The sequence below is a fragment of the Salmo salar genome, chromosome 04 (genome assembly GCF_965601325.2).
Source record: "Salmo salar chromosome 04, fSalSal1, whole genome shotgun sequence".
Taxonomy (NCBI): domain Eukaryota; kingdom Metazoa; phylum Chordata; class Actinopteri; order Salmoniformes; family Salmonidae; genus Salmo; species Salmo salar.
In genome coordinates, this window is record NC_138294.1 from 34150972 (window position 1) to 34174925 (window position 23954).

The 23954-nt window shown below is 42.6% G+C and overlaps 1 protein-coding gene and 1 long non-coding RNA gene across 2 annotated transcripts; both read left to right on the forward strand.

Annotated features, from left to right (window-relative positions):
- Positions 1-1599: 1599 nt before the first annotated feature.
- On the forward strand, positions 1600-2591 carry LOC145878551 (uncharacterized). Its single transcript, XR_014391992.1, has 4 exons — positions 1600-1656; positions 1740-1808; positions 2010-2054; positions 2267-2591. It is a non-coding gene; the product is annotated as an uncharacterized LOC145878551 (long non-coding RNA).
- A 1657-nt stretch (positions 2592-4248) lies between these two features.
- Positions 4249-5578, forward strand: LOC145878552 (uncharacterized). Its single transcript, XM_082973897.1, has 4 exons — positions 4249-4332; positions 4496-4561; positions 4691-4747; positions 5226-5578. Exons 1-4 carry the CDS (start codon positions 4273-4275, stop codon positions 5397-5399), a joined length of 357 nt encoding a protein of 118 aa, XP_082830023.1. The 5' UTR covers positions 4249-4272; the 3' UTR covers positions 5400-5578.
- Positions 5579-23954: the final 18376 nt, after the last annotated feature.

A 23954-nucleotide genomic window follows, 5' to 3' on the forward strand; every position in this document is an offset into this window, starting at 1 on the left:
CTCCTTTTGAATGGCATTGTATTTCCATATCACTGTAATGCACGTTTGATGAAATCTTCATCAGCGCTCATAGTCGATACATTTGGTAGAATGCTCAGTTGGGCATCAGTCCAAAACGAACGTTCAAAACAATATTGTGACGAAACATGCACCCTCCCGCCCCACACCCTCTCCCAGCTTAGACAGGGCTTATTGGGTTAATTGACCTTGAGTTCTGCAATGTCAGTTTGTCAACAGAAAGAGCCCTGTGATTGCAATGGCATTCTGTGGCAGTTTGACAGTAGCTCGGATGAGTGTACTAAAGATGGGAAATATATATTTTATAATGAATATTAGTTTACTTCTCTACAAAAACGGATACCTTTAAAAATGTCTGAACTTATAAAAAGGATCTGAAATAAATATTTTTTGCCTGGGGGCAACACTTACATTCAATATGTAAATAAAGTTGGACATTTGTCGTGGCAAGGTGGGAATGTGTTGCATATTATACTGTTTAAGCTGGTGGCTCAGTTTAAGTCAGTCACTCAGTGACTGTTTAAGCTGGTGACTAATTCTATGATCAAGTACTTTCCACGACGATTTGGCAACGTTCAAAGGTGGGGAGTGAAGTGGGTGTTTGTTTGCAAAACATTGGTACTGCATGTGTTTTCAGAATAAGGAAAATCCATTTCTATCACACATTCCAAAATGATTTCAGCGATTAGCTGGATGCCGTTGATATTTTATAAGGAATTTGAAATGATTTATATACTTTTCCTTTTGATACTTAAATATATTTGAGCAATTACAATTATTTTGATACTTAAGTATATTTAAAGCCAAATACTTTTAGACTTTTACTCATGCAGTATTTTACTGAGGGATTTTCACTTAAAATTGAGTCATTTTCTATTAAAGTATCTTTACTTTTACTCAAGTATGACAATTGGGCACTTTTCTGAACACTGGATTCCCCAAACATCATAAGTACAATGTATATCCTATAAATTCATTAATTCACGTTTCTGTCTATCAGGTATTTCATGGAACTCCCAGACATTGACTATGAAGTGTGATTCCTTTATGCATTTCTGTTTAATAAACACATTTATATTTCAAGCTCAATTGTATGTCTATCCAGTCCTCTGATGAATGCTCATTAAGTTTATGGAAATTGTGAGAAATCTATACAAAGTGTGGTACATTACATTGTGTGATTTGAGAAATTAAAAAAAGTGTTGTACATTATATTGCACGATAGGATAAATCAAAATAATGTCTGGTACTTGAGCAATGTTGTATAAGTTGAGAAATATAAATTGTACATTTCAATTAAATGTGTTCATTTAGCCTCCACAATGCCCAAAAAACAAGGGTATACATCATCGACAGATTCAAAATCTCTCAACTTAGCAAAAGTTTCCTAATACTGATGAGACATTGTTCTTTGTGGGCACTGTGGATATATACAGATCTGTAGAGTTACCCATTAAATGCCTAATTTCATCACATTTTACGTGTCCAGGACACACCGTTGATCATGGGACTGAAAGCTCATTGGTTGACAGTGGAATTAAATGGTCTATAAAAAGCCTATTTTTGCTGTTAAGTTACAATACAGCATTAGTCTCAAGTTGAATACTTTTTAAGTATTTTACATCTTCACTTGAACAGGTAAGAGTTTCAAAGAATACTGTAGTGGAATTGAGGCATGCGTATCTAGCTTTGAATTCACTGTACGTCTTTTTCATTTGAAGAATTCCATGGTGACCATGAAGCTACTAGTCCTAGTGATGTGCCTGATTGGACTTTGTTCCTCCATTCCTGTAAGAATTCTTGAAATGCAACATCAAGCCTTCAATTTACACATCAATACACCAAGAGATTGCCGTTTCCACAGATTGCGTAGCATTGGAATATGACAATATCTGAATTATTACAATATGATGGACTTAAGTTCACACTTTGAGTGTTGATTACTTTATACCATAATATCATTCATCCTGGGATTTTGTTTGTGTGTGCAGGTGTCTGAGAAACATGATCGAGAGGAGCGCTCAGCAAGTGATGAGGTGCAGTAATATTTAGTACTATCTACTGGTATACAATAGGTATTCTGTCTATTAGAGTACTATAGTATGGTCTACTATTTGAATATGATTACTAGTTTGTTTGAGTTCAGAACAATTTATCCATCTCTCTCTCTCTCTCTCTCTCTCTCTCTCTCTCTCTCTCTCTCTCTCTCTCTCTCTCTCTCTCTCTCTCTCTCTCTCTCTCTCCACAGAAGTTCAGGGGTTATGGGCGTGGTTTGGGAGGGTTTTACCCCTATCAGCAGCCTCAGTATCCATCCTACTTCCCTTATGCTCAGCCTTCTCAAGGTAACTCTGCCCTGATGGCCCTCCTGCCCTTCCTATTGGCCAGCCTCGCCTCTGCTCCTGCCGCAACTCCTGCTGCAGCTCCAGCCCCAGCCCCAGCCCCAGCAGCAGGTGGAAAATGAGACGGGCGTCGATAGAGAAAGGAGAAAAAACTTGTTTACATCAAATATGTTGACATTAGCTGCTGTTCAGAGCTGATTATTCCATATTAATAAATGAAATAAGTTAAGATCCGTCATTGTGTATGTCTTTGTCAGTTGTGTTCTGTTTGTTTTGACAAACTATTTGAGATCCTATCAAAACAAGTGTGAAACCTCTCTGACATAAGGTGGAAGGCTCTACAAGTCCTAAAAAAATTGTAAACAAGTATGAAATCAACAAAACTTCTGAATTCATAATCAGTTCCAGAGAATTTGTTGTTTTCAAAAAGGGGTCAAGACCCCCTACCAGTTCTTCTTGGGTTGCAGATAACCAAATACACTCCATGGCCAAAAGGACACCTGCTGCGGGGACTGGCTTCCATTCAGTCACAAGATCATTATTGAGGTTGGGCACTGACATTGGGCGATTAGGCCTGGCTCGCAGTTGGCGTGAAAAACCGCAAAGACCATTATTCCTCAACCACCAAACTTTAAAGTTGGCACTATGCATTGGGGCAGGTAGTGTTCTTCTGGCATCTGCCAAAACCATATTAATCCGTTGGACTGCCAGATGATGAAGCGTGATTCATCACTGTAGAGAACGCGTTTCCTCTTCTCCAGAGTCCAATAGCATTGAGCTTTACACCACTCAAGCCGACACTTGGCATTGCGCAAGGTGATCTTAGGCTTGTGTGCGGCTGCTTGTCCACGGAAACCCATTTAATTTAGCTCCTGACTAACAGTTATTGTGCTGACATTGCTTCCAGAGGCAGTTTGGAATTAGTTTGTGAGTGTTGCAACCGAGGAGAGACGATTCTTACACGCTACGCGCTTCAGCACTCGGCCGTCCCATTCTGTGAGCTTCCCTGGCCTACCACTTTGGGGCTGAGCCTGTGTTGCTCCTAGATGTTTCCACTTCACAAAAACAGCACTTACAGTTGCCCGTGGCAGCTCTAGCAGGGCATACATTTGACTAACTGACTCGTTGAAAAGGTAGCACCTTACGTTGGTGCCACGTTGAAAGTCACTGAGCTCTTCAGTGCAGGCCAATCTACTGCCAATGTTTGTCTTTGTAGATTGCATGGCTGTGTGCTCAATTGTATACACCTGTCTGCGACTAGTGTGGCTTAAATAGCCGAATTCACTTATTTGAATGGGTATCCACAAAGTGCATGTTTTTTTATTGGTGGCTAAAAACTTGAAAGAAACTTTGAAAATGGGTTGCAACATTAAACGTTTGTGAACCTCAACTCTTTAACTTCAGTATGAAGTCAAGCACTCTTTATATATTTCCATATCTCCGAGTCAGTATCAATACTTAATAGTATACAATTATCCTGCTTAATTGTTCTAACAATTTATCAAACTTGTTTGCATACTTCTGACAGTTGCATTAAACAATTGGACCACTTTGTGAGGGAGACCCTTATTTGCTGGTCAGTGACCCACTGTCCCTACCCAGTCAGAGGTAAAATGGAAACTCACGGAGGGTTACACACAGAGAATGTTATTGCCATAAATGTAGATGTGGAATAAATATTGTTCTGGAATTAACAGCAGATGGGAAACAATGATAGAGTAGGCCTATACTGACATTTTCAGTTAGCACATTTGATTAATAGCAGTGGCAAGAGGCTAATTTGTTTGCCTGTTTTGCAATGCCTAACGTTACATGGAACACCCAGACATCATACAACATCCTTCATTGCAACACATGTAGGCTTCATTAGGGCTTAGTGATAGGCTGAGAAACACTATATATTGTCTGTGTATTGATGAGTGTGCTAGCGCTTACAGAGGCACTGAGAAGCCTTTTAACCCTGAGATACGTTAAGGTATGGTTATACTAATAATTATATCACTTTGTTCAGAGTGAAGTCATTCTTATACACTCATTAACTGTGTAGTAGATTATACATATAATATAATCTGTAACTTGTTGGGAATAGATGGATTAATAAAGTGATGACATTTATGTTTATACTGTACTCTATTTAGATGAAGACTTTCAGCATGAAGATTGCTGTTCTACTTGGATTTGTGATGCTTCTCTCTATTGCTCTGGTAAACCATGCATATAGTATGCACATGAAATGCTGGTGCAAATGTCATGTTAGACTTCGAAAAATCTTAAAGTTAGTATATTACATCCATATGTATATTAATTCATTGCCTTATTGTTTGCTTTTGAAGGCTGAGCATGACCATGGCCATCAGCATATCATTGAGAAGCGCTCTTCAAGTGAAGAGGTGAGTAGTATAAATTATACATCTTTTTTGAAGGAGTATTTTTGCTTTATTTGGGGACAGAGATGTTGAGAGAAAGACAGGAAAGGCAAAGTTTGTGCCAGAAGGGTGTGGGCCGCATTCAAACTGAAGCTTCCATATTATACAATGCCTTCAGAAGATATTCAAACCCCTCAACTTTTTCTACATTTTGTAGAGTTACAAGGTGGGATTAAAACGATCTACAGAAAATACTCTGTATTGTCAAAGTGGAAGAAAAATTAAAACATTTGTAAACAAAATATGAAAAATAAAACATGAGTATATTACATATATACATATAGTATCAGCATCTACATGGCCCATGCTCTATACAGTTATTTAATAAAAATGATTTACTGCTAAAATAAACTATGTACAGTTATTGTGTATGGTGTACACAATTGAGACTCCAGTGACTACATTAGTTTTGATTATCCTTCTTTTTCCCTCCTTCTTCTAGCGTGGCCGTGGCCCTGGCCGTGGCTTTCCAAACTTTCTCCAGCAGTACAACTACTTTCTGCTTCTGCAAAGACTTGGTCTTTTCCCAGCCCCTGCAGCCCCGGCCCCTGCAGCACCTGCCCCTGCAGCACCGGCCCCAGCCCCAGCTCCAGCTCCAGCTCCAGCTGGTCGCTGAGAAAGGACATGAATCAGAACCTTCAACTCAACAAGAGCAAGCTATGGTTGCTGAAGTGACCAGAACATTAACTGACACTAAGTACTGTAATAGCTGATTTCCATATTTTGCTTGAGTTTCCCTTTAATGTACTTGCTGTATGTCTGTCTGCAATGCAATAAAGTGGATTTGAAATGGCATATGTCCCCTCCTGCACACTTTATTTTGCCTGAGAAATTTGATTTTGAATTCAAACATATGTTCACAGTTTGTGCATTTGTTAGTTAGAGTTAGTCAAATCTGAGGATTAGCATCTTGTTTTGTCGGTTGACATTTCTTTATATATTTAGTGAGGCTACATTGGTTGTGAACAATATTCGAGTTATGTTTTCAACATTTAAACATGTTTTAAATTGTATTCACATTATGAGTAACGTAGGTTAAAGGAAGTCATGTAGCCAAATTCAATCTTTCGATGGTTGAAATCATTGAAAGCCTTGACATAATACAGTATAATTTTTACATACATTTAATCATTCAACCTATTCCCACTCCACTGCTTATTTCACCGGGCTGCTTACGATGAGCAAGTAAATAAGTCACTGGGTTACAGTTACTGTACCTAGATACAGTACAGTATCCAGGTAGAGTAACTGATACAGTACAGTACATATTCTACCCACCACTGCGACTTGTATGCTCTCATTGGCTGGCCTTCGCTTCATATTCGTCGCCAAACCCACTGGCTCCAAGTCATCTATAAGTCTCTTCTAGGTAAAGCCCCCCTTATCTCAGCTCACTGGTCACCATAGCAGCACCCACCCGTAGCACGCGCTCCATCATGTGTATTTCACTTGTCACTCCCAAAGCCAATTCCTTCTTTGGCCGCCTTACCTTCCAGTTCTCTGCTGCCAATGACTGGAACAAATTGCAAAAATCACTGAAGCTGGAGACTCATATCTCCCTCTCTAACTTTAAACACCAGCTGTCAGAGTAGCTCACAGATCACTGCACCACATTCTCCCCCTTTATTTCATTCTTTGTAATGTCTTTTTCTTTGTAATGTCATTTTTTGTTATGTGTCGGACCCCAGTAAGACGAGCTGTCGCCATTGGCGTCTGTTAATGGGGATACTAATAACAAAAAATGTAAAATAATTGAAGACGTTGGGGGAGAATGTGGTGCTAAACTGAGATATGGAATTGTTTTAAGATGGTCATACTATTGACAATTTAGCTATTTGATTTTGAATTAGATGACCGCTTTAGGTATCCAAAAAATATGTAAATGACTTATTTTGGCCTTTACCACTAAAGCCCATAGAAATGCATTGAATAACACATTAATAAATGCAAAAAGGACTTTCAAAAAAAGTATAATAATATTGAGTATTGTGATTGTATATAATAGTACTGAAGTGTCTGTCCTAAATCTAGGAGGAAATATACTCAGGAAATATACCGTTTATAAATATATTGTGGCAAAGAAGCGGGTCGAGTGATAAATGGCAGATATGTGAGGGCAGAACTAATAAACGGGCTCTGCCTGATCACTAAAATGGCCACCCCGATCAGAACTACAGATCACAAAATGGCCGACTGCCAAAACTACAATTCCCAGAAGCAAGGGGAACCCTCAGAAGGTGGAGCCGACCCACAGATAAAGGGTCAAGAAAAACCAGGAAGAGAGAGAGAGGGCGGGAAGGATCTATGAACCATAGAGAAAGAGACAATCTACATTGGCTGGATTTACCGTGTACGAGCTGGACTGTTTTGGACTTACCTGTTGGCGTTTAGACCTGGACCTACCGAGAACCAGATTTGTGTACCGAACCCTGCTATCCTTGACCTTACCTGCGGCCTGGGTGGACCAGGACAGAGAAACAAACACACAGGTACTGTCATGTTCGAAAGAACTTTAATTCTGGGCTGACTTTGGTGACAGTTTCCCACTTAATTTGTGACAAACGCTCCTAACTTTGAAGAGGTTTGCCACACGTGGTGGAGAACGTGGGCACTGGATTAACAATACCGCTGGTTAGGTAGAAGAAAAAAATAATGTTAGCACTCCAAAGGGGAGTCAGGTTTTTTTTGTGGCTTTGTTTGGTTAGGACAGTTTTTTTCAGGAAAATGAGTATGGGGGGAGCCATACAGGCCCTGTTACAAGCGGCGGCCGCCCAACAAGAGGCAACTAAAGCTCATCAGGATGCAATGCGAATGTATCAGGACACGTTACAGGTCCAGCACAGCACCAACCAGCTGCTCAGAGAAGAGCAAGAGAGAAACACCCGGGAGTTAAGAGAAGGCCTAAAGGGGCTAACGGACCAAATTGGGGCTCAGTTACCAGCTGCAAATACCCAAAGGTGGGCCAATCATTTTCTTCAAAAAATGACAGCGCAGGATGATGTGGAAGCATATCTTACCACCTTCGAAAGGATGGCAGAGAGGGAGAAGTGGCCGAAAGAAGAATGGGCAGGGCTTCTGGCACCATAACTGGCAGGGGACGCTCAAAAAGCATATTTAGACCTGGAGTTGAAGGATGCACAGGATTACGATAAACTCAAGGGAGAGATTCTGACTAGACTGGGAGTGACCGATACCGTGAGGGCACACCGCTTCCATCAGTGGTCCTACAGACCGGGACAACCCCCCCGAACACAGATGTTCGACTTGATTCACCTGGCACGGAAATGGTTGCGACCGGAGACCCGTTCGTCCGCCGAGGTCGTCGAGACCATCGTACTCAACCAGTTTCAGCGAGGTCTACCCCAAGAAGTGCGATGATGGGTTGGCCAGAACGAGGTACTTTCCGTCGACCATCTCGTGGGCCTGGTTGAACGGTATTGTATGGCAGGAACAGCTGAGCAGGCGCAGGAGGAAAGATTCCCATTCCCCAGGCCTGGGCGAACCAGCGGACAGGGTAAGACTGTCCCAACAGGTGGAGGGGGAGGAGAGCAGCGTGGGGCCATGAGGAAAGAATCAGAATCGGGCCGAGACACTAAGGAAAAAGCCGGAAACCGGGACTGGGGGTCGAGGAGGTCTCCCCCCCGAAACCCTATTATCTGTTACAATTGTAATCGACCGGGACATATTGCAGCCTACTGCCCTATTAAAGAAGAACCAATGCAATGTAACCTCGGTGAAAAAGAAGATGAGATATGGTATGCATGTCCTGTGGTAACCACTGTATTTGAAAGATCAAGAAACAAACATAAACTGGATACAAGTCAGGATATCAGTGTTACGTGCATTCATGGGGATACCCGTCTGTACCCCACAGCATTAGTGAGCATACAAACAGAGGACGGTCTGCTGGATTATGAGGTCGGCGTGGTCCCAAAGATGCCATATGATGTAATATTGGGTAGATACTTTCCTAACTTTGCGAAGTTAGGCCAAAAGAATGGCATATTTGAGAAGCCAACAACCCTGACCAAGCAGGAAGAAGCATGGGGCCTTCAACCAAGGCCAAGAAAAGAGGTCTCCCAGGGGCCAACCTCACAGGTACTAGTAGGGGAGGATGAGGATGAAGTGGCAAACCTCGTTGATAATGAACAGCCCAGTACTAGTGTGGCTGGGGTCGATCTGAATCCAGAGGATGACTATCTAGAACCAGCAGATCTGGCAGGGTCCATGACTAATTTCGGGACGGCCCAACACCAGGATCCAACCCTGCAGCAAGCCAGAGCAGACATGCAGGTCGTAGATGGTACTCCCATAAATTATGGGATGATACCTAATAGTTTCCCCCACTTCATCATGAAAAATGGTTTGGTGGACAGAGTCTCAAAAATAGGGGTTGATGTGGTGGAACAGTTGTTGGTCCCCACCCGGTACAGGAAGACAGTACTGAATCTAGCTCATGGGCACATTCTGGGTGGACACCTTGGTATCGATAAAACCCGAGACCGGATTGTAAGGAGGTTTTACTGGCCAGGAATTCAGGCTGAAGTGGCTCGGCATTGTGGAGAGTGCCCGGAGTGCCAGGTAACAGCTCCCCGACCAGCGTTTAGAAGCCTGTTAGCCTCTTACATCTAGATGTTCCGCTAGCGGAACACCTGCTCCAATATCCAATGATAGGCGTGGATGCGAATTACAAATTCCTCAAAAATACAAAAACTTAAATTTTTCAAACATATGACTATTTTACAGCATTTTAAAGACAAGACTCTCGTTAATCTAACCACACTGTCAGATTTCAAAAAGGCTTTACAATGAAAGCAAAACATTAGATTATGTCAGCAGAGTACCCAGCCAGAAATAATCAGACACCCATTTTTCAAGCTAGCATATAATGTCACAAAAAACAAAACCACAGCTAAATGCAGCACTAACCTTTGATGATCTTCATCAGATGACACGCCTAGGACATTATGTTATACAATACATGCATGTTTTGTTCAATCAAGTTCATATTTATATCAAAAACCAGCTTTTTACATTAGCATGTGACGGTCAGAACTAGCATACCCCCCGCAAACTTCCGGTGAATTTACTAAATTACTCACGATAAACGTTCACGAAAAAAAAACAATTATTTTAAGAATTATAGATACAGAACTCCTCTATGCACTCGCTATGTCCGATTTTAAAATAGCTTTTCCATGAAAGCACATTTTGCAATATTCTGGGTAGATAGCCCAGCCATCACGGCTAGCTATTTTGACACCCACCAAGTTTAGCCCTGACCAAACTCCGATTTACTATTAGAAAGGTTTGATTACCTTTGGTGTTCTTCGTCAGAATGCACTCCCAGGACTGCTACTTCAATAACAAATGTTGGTTTGGTTCAAAATAATCCATAGTTATATCCAAATAGCGGCGTTTTGTTCGTGCGTTCAAGACACTATCCGAAGTGTAAATAAGGGTCACGAGCACGACGCATTTCGTGACAAAAAAATTCTAAATATTCCATTACCGTAATTCGAAGCATGTCAGCCGCTGTTTAAAATCAATTTTTATGCCATTTTTCTCGTAAAAAAGCGATAATATTCCGACTGGGAAAGCGTGTTTACGTACAAAGAGAGAGAAAATAAAAGCATGGGATCCCCTCGTGCACGAGCCTGAGTCTCATAGTACTGTGACCGGCCACTATCCAAACGCGCTAATGTTTTTCAACCAGGGCCTGCAAAGCCACGATTCAGCTTTTTGCCGCCTTCTGAGAGCCCATGGGAGCCGTAGGAAGTGTCACGTAACAGCAGAGATCCCCTGTTTTGGATAGAGATAATCAAGAAGGCCAAGAAATGGTCAGACAGGGTACTTCCTGTACAGAATCTTCTCAGGTTTTGGCCTGCCAAATGAGTTCTGTTATACTCACAGACACCATTCAAACAGTTTTAGAAACTTTGGAGTGTTTTCTATCCAAAGCTAATAATTATATGCATATTCTAGTTTCTGGGCAGGAGTAATAATCAGATTAAATCGGGTACGTTTTTTATCCGGCCGTGAAAATACTGCCCCCTAGCCATAACAGGTTAGTGCCATTCCCCATAATCGAAACGCCATTTGAGAGGATAGCGATGGATATAGTGGGCCCACTACCCAAATCCGCCAGAGGGCACCAATACATTCTGGTCATTCTAGATTATGCCACTCGCTACCCAGAAGCCATTCCCCTTCGGACAATGGCTTCCAAAAGTATCGCCAAGGAACTAGTGCTATTGTTCACCAGGGTAGGGGTCCCAAAGGAGATCCTTACTGACCAGGGGACCCCCTTTATGTCCCGCCTTATGGCGGACCTTTGTAAATTGTGGCAGGTGAAACAGTTGAGGACATCGGTTTACCATCCACAGACGGACGGGCTGGTTGAGAGATTCAACCGGAACCTGAAGTCAATGCTCAGGAAGGTAATCGACAAGGATGGGAAAAACTGGGATTGCATGTTGCCATATCTGATGTTTGCCATTAGAGAGGTTCCTCAAGCCTCACTGGGGTTTTCTCCCTTCGAGCTGGTATATGGGAGGCACCCCCGTGGAATCTTAGACATCACCCGGGAAACCTGGGAACACCAATCCACCCCGTATACTAGTGTCATAGAGCACGTCATGGCAATGCAAAACAGAATAGCCACAGTCATGCCCATCGTCAGAGAGCACATGAGACAAGCACAAGAGCACACTTATAACCGGCAGGCTACCCTGAGGGAACTTCAACCGGGAGATAAGGTGTTAGACGAACTACTGGAGAAAATTGGTAAAGCTCGGTACATTACGACCCTGGACCTGACAAAAGGGTACTGGCAAATTCCTCTGACCCCCAGGGCCAAAGAAAAGACAGCCTTTGCAACCCCTGACGGTTTGTTTCAATACACCGTCATGCCATTCGGCCTACACGGGGCCCCAGCCACCTTTCAATGGCTCATGGACAAGGTCCTAAAACTGCACCAAGCATACGCCGCAGCTTATTTAGATGACGTGGGGATCCACAGCCCAGATCGGGAATCCCATTTACCCCCGGTACAGGCAGTGTTAGACGCCCTTAGAAAGGCAGGGCTCACGGCGAACCCTGCCAAGTGTTACTTGGGGTTAGAGTAAACGGAGTATCTGGGATACACCGTGGGAAGAGGATTAATCAAACCCCAACGTAAGAAGGTGGAGGCAATTAGAGAATGGCCGAAACCGGTAAATAAGAAGCAGGTTCGAGCCTTCCTAGGGCTGACCGGGTACTACCGGAAGTTCATCCCAAGTTATGCCACAGTGGCCGCCCCACTCACCGACATGACTAGAGCCAGAGGGCCAAACATGGTCAAGTGGGATGAAAGGGCCACCAAAGCATTTAGGACATTACAGGAGGCCCTCTGCTGTAATCCAATGCTGGTGGTACCAGACTTTGAGAGAGAGTTTGTGGTTCAGACGGATGCCTCAGAGGTCGGCTTGGGAGCAGTGCTGTCCCAAGAGGTAGAAGGGGTGGAACACCCCATCCTGTTTTTAAGCAGGAAGCTGGAACCACGGGAAACCAACTACTCAGTTGTTGAGAAAGAGGCGCTGGCAGTAAAGTGGGCTCTGGAAAGCCTGAAATACTACCTGCTGGGGCGCCACTTCACCCTCATCAGTGACCATGCACCCCTCACCTGGATGCATAGGGCTAAAGAGAAGAACGCTCGGGTGATGCAGTGGTTTTTGAGTCTACAACCTTTTCACTTTGACTTGAAACACAGAGCAGGAAAGGAAATGGGAAATGTGGATGGGTTATCCCGCATGCACACATATTTTGCTGCGGTAGCCCGACCTAGGGGGTCGGATCTAGGGGGGGAGATGTGTGGCAAAGAAGGGGGTCGAGTGATAAATGGCAGATATGTGAGGGCAGAACTAATAAACGGGCTCTGCCCGATCACTAAAATGGCCACCCCGATCAGAACTACAGATCACAAAATGGCCGACTGCCAAAACTAAAATTCCCAGAAGCAAGGGGAACCCTCAGAAGGTGAAGCTGACCCACAGATAAAGGGTCAAGAAAAACCAGGAAGAGAGAGAGAGGGCAGGAAGGATCTATGAACCATAGAGAAAGAGACAATCTACATTGGCTGGATTTACCGTGTATGAGCTGGACTGTTTTGGACTTACCTGTTGGCGTTTAGACCTGGACCTACCGAGAACCAGATTTGTGTACCGAACCCTGCTATCCTTGACCTTACCTGCGGCCTGGGTGGACCAGGACAGAAAAACAAACACACAGGTACTGTCATGTTTGAAAGAACTTTAATTCTGGGCTGACTTTGGTGACAGTTTCCCACTTAATTTGTGACAAATGCTCCTAACTTTGAAGAGGTTTGCCACAATATATATATATATCTAAAGCTAACTCTCTCTCCTCTGCTCTCATCCTTCTAGACCTATCTGCTGCCTTTGATACTGTGAACCATCAGATCCTCCTCTCCACCCTCTCCGAGTTGGGCATCTCCGGCGCGGCCCACGCTTGGATTGCGTCCTACCTGACAGGTCGCTCCTACCAGGTGGCATGGCGAGAATCTGTCTCCGCACCATGCGCTCTCACCACTGGTGTCCCCCAGGGCTCTGTTCTAGGCCCTCTCCTATTCTCGCTATACACCAAGTCACTTGGCTCTGTCATATCCTCACATGGTCTCTCCTATCATTGCTATGCAGACGACACACAATTAATCTTCTCCTTTCCCCCTTCTGATAACCAGGTGGCGAATCGCATCTCTGCATGTCTGTCAGACATATCAGTGTGGATGACGGATCACCAGCTCAAGCTGAACCTCGGCAAGACGGAGCTGCTCTTCCTCCCGGGGAAGGACTGCCCGTTCCATGATCTCGCCATCACGGTTGACAACTCCCTTGTGTCCTCCTCCCAGAGTGCTAAGAACCTTGGCGTGATCCTGGACAACACCCTGTCGTTCTCCACTAACATCAAGGCGGTGACCCGATCCTGTAGGTTCATGCTCTACAACATTCGCAGAGTACGACCCTGCCTCACACAGGAAGCGGCGCAGGTCCTAATCCAGGCACTTGTCATCTCCCGTCTGGATTACTGCAACTCGCTGTTGGCTGGGCTCCCTGCCTGTGCCATTAAACCCCTACAACTCATCCAGAACGCCGCAGCCCGTCTGGTGTTCAACCTTCCCAAGTTCTCTCACGTCACCCCGCTCCTCCGCTCTCTCCACTGGCTTCCAGTTGAAGCTCGCATCCGCTACAAGACCATGGTGATTGCCTACGGAGCTGTGAAGGGAACGGCACCTCCATACCTTCAGGCTCTGATCAGGCCCTACACCCAAACAAGGGCACTGCGTTCATCCACCACTGGCCTGCTGGCCCCCCTACCTCTGAGGAAGCACAGTTCCCGCTCAGCCCAGTCAAAACTGTTCGCTGCTCTGGCACCCCAATGGTAGAACAAGCTCCCTCACGACGCCAGGACAGCGGAGTCAATCACCACCTTCCGGAGACACCTGAAACCCCACCTCTTTAAGGAATACCTAGGATAGGATAAAGTAATCCTTCTAACCCCCCCCCCCCCCTTAAAAGATGTAGATGCACTATTGTAAAGTGGTTGTTCCACTGGATATCATAAGGTGAATGCACCATTTTGTAAGTCGCTCTGGATAAGAGCGTCTGCTAAATGACTTAAATGTAAATGTAAATGTATATATATATATATATATATACTGCTAAAAAAAATAAAGGGAACACTTAAACAACACAATGTAACTCCAAGTCAATCACACTTCTGTGAAATCAAACTGTCCACTTAGGAAGCAACACTGATTGACAATAAATTTCACATGCTGTTGTGCAAATGGAATAGACAACAGGTGGAAATTATAGGCAATTAGCAAGACACCCCTGTCGTGTCTTTGGGGTACCATTAAACTGAAGACATGTTTATCAATTAACTCCCTGTAATTATTATCACGCGATTAAACTGATTAATCGTTTAATTGTAATTAACTAGGAGATCGGGGCACCAAGGAAAATATTCAGATTACAAAGTTATAATTTTCCTAATATAACTTTCCTATATTATAACATTATATATTATATTCTATTATAGTATAGGCCGATTTATCTTCTGGTTTAAATGGTGTATTTTACCTCGCGTCCAGTCTCATTCCAAACGTCGTAAATTGTTGTATCTGCACGAACCCAGTCTTTACTAAAATCATCCATACATCAATTGAACCTGTTAGGGCTAGGGGGCAGTATTTGCACGGCTGGATAAAAAAATGTACCCGATTTAATCTGGTTACTAATCCTACCCAGTAACTAGAATATGCATATACTTATTATATATGGATAGAAAACACCCTAAAGTTTCTAAAACTGTTTGAATGGTGTCTGTGAGTATAACAGAACTCATTTGGCAGGCAAAACCCTGAGACATTTTCTGACAGGAAGTGGATACCTGATGTGTTGTATTATCTTTAAACCTATGCCATTGAAAAACACAGGGGCTGAGGAATATTTTGGCACTTCCTATTGCTTCCACTAGATGTCACCAGCCTTTACAAAGTGTTTTGAGTCTTCTGGAGGGAGATCTGACCGAACAAGAGCCATGGAACGATGATGGTCCATTAGACACCTGGCGCGCGAGTTCATGTTGGGTACCCTCGTTCCAATACGTTATAAAAGAGAATGCATTCGTCCACCTTGAATATTATTCATGTTCTGGTTAAAAAAGGCCCTAATGATTTATGCTATACAACGTTTGACATGTTTGAACGAACGTAAATATATTTTTTCCCCTCGTTCATGAAGTGAAGTCCGGCGGGCTTAGATCATGTGCTAACAAGACGGAGATTTTTGGACATAAATGATGAGCTTTTTTGAACAAAACTACATTCGTTATGGACCTGTGATACCTGGAAGTGACATCTGATGAAGAGAATCAAAGGTAATGGATTATTTACATAGTATTTTCGATTTTAGATCTCCCCAACATGGCGGCTAGTCTGTATCGCAACGCGTATTTTTCTGGGCGCAGTGCTCAGATTATTGCAAAGTGTGATTTCCCAGTAAGGTTATTTTTAAATCTGGCAAGTTGATTGCGTTCAAGAGATGTAAATCTCTAATTCTTTAAATGACAATATAATATTTTACCAATGTTTTCTAATTTTAATTATTTAATTTGTGGTGCTGACTTGATTGCCGGTTATTGGAGGGAAATGATTTCCTCAACATCAATGCCATAGTAAAACGCTGTTTTTGGATATAAATATGAACTTGATAGAACTAAAAATGCATGCATTGTCTAACATAATGTCCTAGGAGTGTCATCTGATGGAGATTGTAAAAGGTTAGTGCATCATTTTAGCTGGTTTTATGGTTTTGGTGACCCTGTCTTTGAATTGACAAAACATTACACACAACTCTTGTAAATGTACTGTCCTAACATACTCTAAATTTATGCTTTCGCCGTAAAACCTTTTTGAAATCGTAAAACGTGGTTAGATTAAGGAAATGTTTATCTTTCAAATGGTGTAAAATAGTTGTATTTTTGAAAAATTTGAATTTTGACATTTATTTGGATTCAAATTTGCCGCTCTTGAAATGCACCTGCTGTTGATGGAGTGCACCACGGGTGGGACGCTTGCGTCCCACCTAGCCCATAGAGGTTAAAATCATTTATTTACTAAACTAATTAATTCACAGAAAGTATACAAACAGTAATTATCATCACAAAGAATTGGTAGAGTAATGTGCCCTAGTGGTCTAAACAGCCGTGGCTGGTGTCTTGTAGAACAATGGGTCATAAAGGGCAGCTGAGAAGACCCTACAGAGTTCATTAATATTAACAATTGACAATTGAACGCTCACTCATTCGGGAACAATTGCAATCAATATATATTTACGCTCAGTGTGTCGTCGGGATCCTTGTTGGAGCGTCGTTCTGATGGAGAGTTTTGTCCGCGTTCTCTCTCTCTCTCTCTCTCTCTCTCTCTCTCTCTCTCTCTGTTAGAATGGATCTTTCAAAGCGACATTCATTAATGTCGTTATAGAATGGATGTTTCGTTGGTCTTCGCGTTCAATGATATAATTTACTTAGCTGCAGACTAATAATTAATATCAAAGACTTGTTCTTATTCTGTCGGTATCGATAGTCTAAAAGTTAACCACGTGGTATGGTTCACTTTCAGTAGATGGATTGGATGGTCAAACCTATTGGCCAACTTCTCGCAATGGAGTGGAGGCCTGGTCTGAAGAAAGTAGATCAGGCTATGGTTTTATAGTGAACATGTCACATGACACCTGGTCCTGTCTGTGTCCCTGGGGGCGTGCCGATGACTGAGTTAAGCTTGGTACAGAAATATAATTCTATCACATTAACCTGTTAGGGCTAGGGGGCAGCATTTGCACGTCTGGATAAAAAAAATGTACCCGATTTAATCTGGTTACTAATCCTACCCAGTAACTAGAATATGCATATACTTATTATATATGGATAGAAAACACTCTAAAGTTTCTAAAACTGTTTGAATGGTGTCTGTGAGTATAACAGAACTCATTTGGCAGGCAAAACCCTGAGACATTTTCTGACAGGAAGTGGATACCTGATGTGTTGTATTACCTTTAAACCTATCCCATTGAAAAACACAGGGGCTGAGGAATATTTTGGCACTTCCTATTGCTTCCACTAGATGTCACCAGCCTTTACAAAGTGTTTTGAGTCTTCTGGAGGGAGATCTGACCGAACAAGAGCCATGGAACGATGATGTCCCATTAGACACCTGGCGCGCGAGTTCATGTTGGGTACCCTCGTTCCAATACGTTATAAAAGAGTATGCATTCGTCCACCTTGAATATTATTCATGTTCTGGTTAAAAAAGGCCCTAATGATTTATGCTATACAACGTTTGACATGTTTGAACGAACGTAAATATATTTTTTCCCCTCGTTCATGACGAGATGTCCGGCTGGCTTAGATCATGTGCTAACAAGACGGAGATTTTTGGACATAAATGATGAGCTTTTTTGAACAAAACTACATTCGTTATGGACCTGTGATACCTGGAAGTGACATCTGATGAAGAGAATCAAAGGTAATGGATTATTTACATAGTATTTTCGATTTTAGATCTCCCCAACATGACGTCTAGTCTGTATCGCAATGCGTATTTTTCTGGGCGCAGTGCTCAGATTATTGCAAAGTGTGATTTCCCAGTAAGGTTATTTTTAAATCTGGCAAGTTGATTGCGTTCAAGAGATGTAAATCTATAATTCTTTAAATGGCAATATAATATTTTACCAATGTTTTCTAATTTTAATTATTTAATTTGTGACGCTGACTTGACTGCCGGTTATTGGAGGGAAACGATTTCCTCAACATCAATGCCATAGTAAAACGCTGTTTTTGGATATAAATATGAACTTGATAGAACTAAAAATGCATGCATTGTCTAACATAATGTCCTAGGAGTGTCATCTGATGGAGATTGTAAAAGGTTAGTGCATCATTTTAGCTGGTTTTATGGTTTTGGTGACCCTGTCTTTGAATTGACAAAACATTACACACAACTCTTGTAAATGTACTGTCCTAACATACTCTAAATTTATGCTTTCGCCGTAAAACCTTTTTGAAATCGTAAAACGTGGTTAGATTAAGGAGATGTTTATCTTTGAAAGGGTGTAAAATGGTTGTATGTTTGAAAAATTTGAATTTTGACATGTATTTGGATTCAAATTTGCCGCTCTTGAAATGCACCTGCTGTTGATGGAGTGCACCACGGGTGGCACGCTAGCGTCCCACCTAGCCCATAGAGGTTAACATCAGTACATAGCATCTCAATGTATTACAAATAGCTTTATCCTTATTAATACATTCTATACAACCATGTGGATGAAAGTCTCAAGGCTGAGTCTATTATATAAACCGTTCTATGGTAATATGGCTATATTGTCTCTTCTGAGTATCACAAAATTGTACCAAGCGGACCAGTTCGTAGCTGGATTCTTCACCAATCTTCCATACCTTCTCCAGAACACAAATGTCATTCGGTTCCCCAATTCTGTGAGTTGGAAGAATTTCCTGTGTCTCTCTATGGGACCCCTCTGTGTCTCAACTGGGCCATGTGGTTGTACGATTCTCCTCTGGAATTTTACAACCCTTTCACACAGGGCCTGGGTGGGGGGAGGTAGGTTGGGGGATGGTGCAAGGGGGGGAGGGGGTCAACTGTCCTCCCTGTACTCAAAGAGGCCAACGTCATGACACCCCCAATAAAGGAGTGGTTCGGCAGGTGTTGACCACAGACCACTTCTCAGTTCTTATGCTTCCTGGCTGATGTTTTGGTCACTTTTGAATGCTGGCGGTGCTTTCACTCTAGTGGTAGCATGAGACGGAGTCTACAACCCACACAAGTGGCTCAGGTAGTGCAGCTCATCCAGGATGGCACATCAATGCGAGCTGTGGCAAGAAGGTTTGCTGTGTCTGTCAGCGTAGTGTCCAGAGCATGGAGGCGCTACCAGGAGACAGGCCAGTACATCAGGAGACGTGGAGGAGGCCGTAGGAGGGCAACAACCCAGCAGCAGGACCGCTACCTCCGCCTTTGTGCAAAGAGGAGCAGGCGGAGCACTGCCAGAGCCCTGCAAAATGACCTCCAGCAGGCCACAAATGTGCATGTGTCTGCTCAAACGGTCAGAAACAGACTCCATGAGGGTGGTATGAGGGCCCGACGTCCACAGGTGGGGGTTGTGCTTACAGCCCAACACCGTGCAGGACATTTGGCATTTGCCAGAGAACACCAAGATTGGCAAATTCGCCACTGGCGCCCTGTGCTCTTCACAGATGAAGCAGGTTCACACTGAGCACATGAGACAGACGTGACAGAGTCTGGAGACGCCGTGGAGAACGTTCTGCTGCCTGCAACATCCTCCAGCATGACCGGTTTGGTGGTGGGTCAGTCATGGTGTGGGGTGGCATTTCTTTGGGGGGCCGCACAGCCCTCCATGTGCTCGCCAGAGGTAGCCTGACTGCCATTAGGTATCGAGATGAGATCCTCAGATCCCTTGTGAGACCATATGCTGGTGCGGTTGGCCCTGGGTTCCTCCTAATGCAAGATAATGCTAGACCTCATGTGGCTGGAGTGTGTCAGCAGTTCCTGCAAGAGGAAGGCATTGATGCTATGGACTGGCCCGCCCGTTCCCCAGACCTGAATCCAATTTAGCACATCTGGTACATCATGTCTCGCTCCATCCACCAACGCCACGTTGCACCACAGACTGTCCAGGAGTTGGCGGATGCTTTAGTCCAGGTCTGGGAGGAGATCCCTCAGGAGACCATCCGCCACCTCATCAGGAGCATGCCCAGGCGTTGTAGGGAGGTCATACAGGCACGTGGAGGCCACACACACTACTGAGCCTCATTTTGACTTGTTTTAAGGACATTACATAAAAGTTGGATCAGCCTTTAGTGTGGCTTTCCACTTTAATTTTGAGTGTGATTCCAAATCCAGACCTCCATGGGTTGATAAATTGGATTTCCATTGATTATTTTTGTGTGATTTTGTTGTCAGCATATTGAACTATGTAAAGAAAAAAGTATTTAACTTCTTGGGGCTATGTGGGACGCTAGCGTGCCACCCGTGGTGCACCCTATCAACAGCAGGTGCATTTCAAGAGCGGCAAATTTGAAACCAAATAAATGTCAAAATTCAAATTTTTCAAACATACAACTATCTTACACCCTTTGAAAGATAAACATCTCCTTAATCTAACCACGTTGTCCGATTTCAAAAAGGTTTTACGGCGAAAGCATACAGTTAGATTATGTTAGGAGAGTACATTGACAATAGCTGTGTGTGATGTTTTGTCAATTCAAAGACGGGCGTCACCAAAACCATAAAACCAGCTAAAATGATGCACTAACCTTTTACAATCTCCATCAGATGACACTCCTAGGACATTATGTTAGACAATGCATGCATTTTTAGTTCTATCAAGTTCATATTTATATCCAAAAACAGCGTTTTACTATGGCATTGATGTTGAGGAAATCGTTTCCCTCCAATAACCGGCAGTCAAGTCAGCACCACAAATTAAATAATTAAAATTAGAAAACATTGGTAAAATATTATATTGTCATTTAAAGAATTATAGATTTACATCTCTTGAACGCAATCAACTTGCCAGATTTAAAAATAACCTTACTGGGAAATCACACTTTGCAATAATCTGAGCACTGCGCCCAGAAAAATATGCTTTGCTATACAGACAAACGGCCATGTTGGAGAGATCTAAAATCGAAAATACTATGTAAATAATCCATTACCTTTGCTTCTCTTCATCAGATGTCACTTCCAGGAATCCCAGGTCCATAACGAATGTAGTTTTGTTCAAAAAAGCTCATCATTTATATCCAAAAAGCTCCGTGTTGTTAGCACATGATCTAAGCCAGCCGGACTTCTCGTCATGAACGAGGGGGAAAAAATATATTTACGTTCGTTCAAACATGTCAAACGTTGTATAGCATAAATCATTAGTGCCTTTTTTAACCAGAACATGAATAATATTCAAGGTGGACGAATGCATTCTCTTTTATAACGTATTGGAACGAGGGTACCCAACATGAACTCGCGCGCCAGAGTCTAATCGGCCATCACCGTTCCATGGCTCTTGTTTGGTCAGATCTCACAGTAAAAGACTCAAAACACTTTGTAAAGGCTGGTGACATCTAGTGGAAGCAATAGGAAGTGCCAAAACATTAATCAACCCCTGTGTGTTTCAATGGCATAGGCTTAAAGGTAATTCAACACATCCACTTCCTGTCAGAAAATGTCTCAGGGTTTTGCCTGCCAAATGAGTTCTGTTATACTCACAGACACCATTCAAACAGTTTTAGAAACTTTAGGGTGTTTTCTATCCATATATAATAAGTATATGCATATTCTAGTTACTGGGTAGGATTAGTAACCAGATGAAATCGGGTACGTTTTTTTATCCAGCCGTGAAAATACTGCCCCCTAGCCCCAACAGGTTAATAAGATTATTTCATTCATTCAAACTCATGTGCCTTTTACTGAGGAGTGGCTTCTGTCTGGCCACTCTTTCATAAAGTCCTAATTGGTGGAGGGCTGCAGAGATGGTTGTCCTTCTGGAAGGTTTTCCCATCTCCACAAAAAAACTCTGTCAATCTGACCATCAGGTTCTTGGTCACCTCCCTGACCAAGGCCCTTCTCCCCCGATTTCTCAGTTTGGCTGGGCAGACAGCTCTTGGAAGTGTCTTGGTGGTTCCAAACTTCTTTCATTTAAGAATGATGGAGTCCACTGTGTTCTTGGGGACTCTGTGCTCTAAAGACAATTCCTTTAACCTCAAGACTTGTTTTTTGCACTGTCAACTGTGGGACCTTATATAGACAGCTGTGTGCCTTTCCAAATCATGTCCAATCAATTGAATTTACAACAGGTGGACTCCAATCAAGTTGTTGAAACATCTAAAGGATGTTCAATGGAAACAGGATGCACCTTAGATAAGTCTCATGGTCTCATGGAAAGGGTCTGAATACTTATGTAAATAAGGTATTTTTGTTTTTACATTATTTTTTTCTAAAAACCTTTATTCACTTGGTCGTTATGGGGTGTTGTGTGTAGAGTGATGAAGAAAATGTTTTATTTAGTACATTTTAGAATAAGGCTGTAACGTAACAAATTGTGGAAAAAGTCAAGGGGTCTGAATACTTTCCAAATGCACTGAAAAGGTGTCATCATTTAAACATTCATAGTGTAGGTTGGAAAAAGTATGTGAACCCCTAGGCTAATGACATCTCCAAAAGCAAATTGGACTCAGGAGTCAGATAACCTGGAATCCAATCAATGAGACGAGATTGGAGATGTTGGTTAGAGCTGCCCTGCCCTGCCCTATAAAAACACTCACAAAATTTGAGTTTGCTATTCACAAGAAGAAACAGAAAGCTCTGGAACATGCTAACATCTCTGTTGACGAGTCTACGGTACATACAACAATTAAGAAGAATGGTGTTCACGGGAGGACACCATGGAAGAAGCCACTGTTGTCCAAAAAAACATTGCTGGACATCTGGAGTTTGAAAAAATGCACCTGGATGTTCCACAGCGCTACTGGCAAAATATTCTGTGGACAGATGAAACTACAGTTGAGTTGTTTGGAAGGAACACACAACACCATGTGTGGAGAAAAAATGGCACAGCACACCAACATCAAACCTTCTTCCCAACTGTAAAGTATGTTGGAGGGAGCATCATGGTTTGGGGCTGTTTTGCTGCCTCAGGGCCTGGACAGCTTGCTATTACCGATAGAAAAATGAATTCCCAAGTTTATCAAGACAATTTGCAGGACAATGTCAGGCTATCTGTCTGCCAATTGAAGATCAACAGAAGTCGGGTGATGCAACAGGACAACGACCCAAAACACAGAAGTAAATCGACAACAGAATGACTTCAACAGAAGAAGAAAATACGCCTTCTGGAATGGCCCAGTCAGAGTCCTGACCTCAACCCGATTGAGATGCTGTGGCATGACCTCAACAGAGCAATTCACACCAGTTTTGTAAAGAGGAATGGTCCAAAATTCCTCCTGACCGTTGTGCAGGTCTGATCCGCATCTACAGAAAACGTTTGGTTGAGGTTAATGCTGCCAGATGAGGGCGAACCAGTTATTAAATCCAAGGGTTCACATACTTTTCCCACCCTGCACTGTGAATGTTTACACGATGTGTTCAATAAAGACATGAAAACATATAATTGTTTGTGTGTTATTAGTTTAACAGACTGTGTTTGTCTATTGTTGTGACCTAGATGAAGATCAGATCATATTTTATGACCAATTTATGCAGAAGTCCAGGTATTTCCAAAGGGTTCACATACTTTTTCTAGCCACTGTATATGGAGACTGTTTAGTGACAAAAATAAGGGTTTAAATACATCCTTCTTATGTCTCAGGATAGACTCTTCAGAACAAATTTCCTTTAGATTTTTATGGGGGGACTATCTGTTGTTCCATGTAGTAAATCTGTTATTCATTGAGTTTTTAGGGGCTAATAGCAGTAAGACCATATACATAATTTTTCAATCAAATAATTTTTTACAATTGTTTTTTGATACTTCAAGGGGCCTTAAAATTCAATATCAAATAGCAAAATTATCCTTCTTAAAAC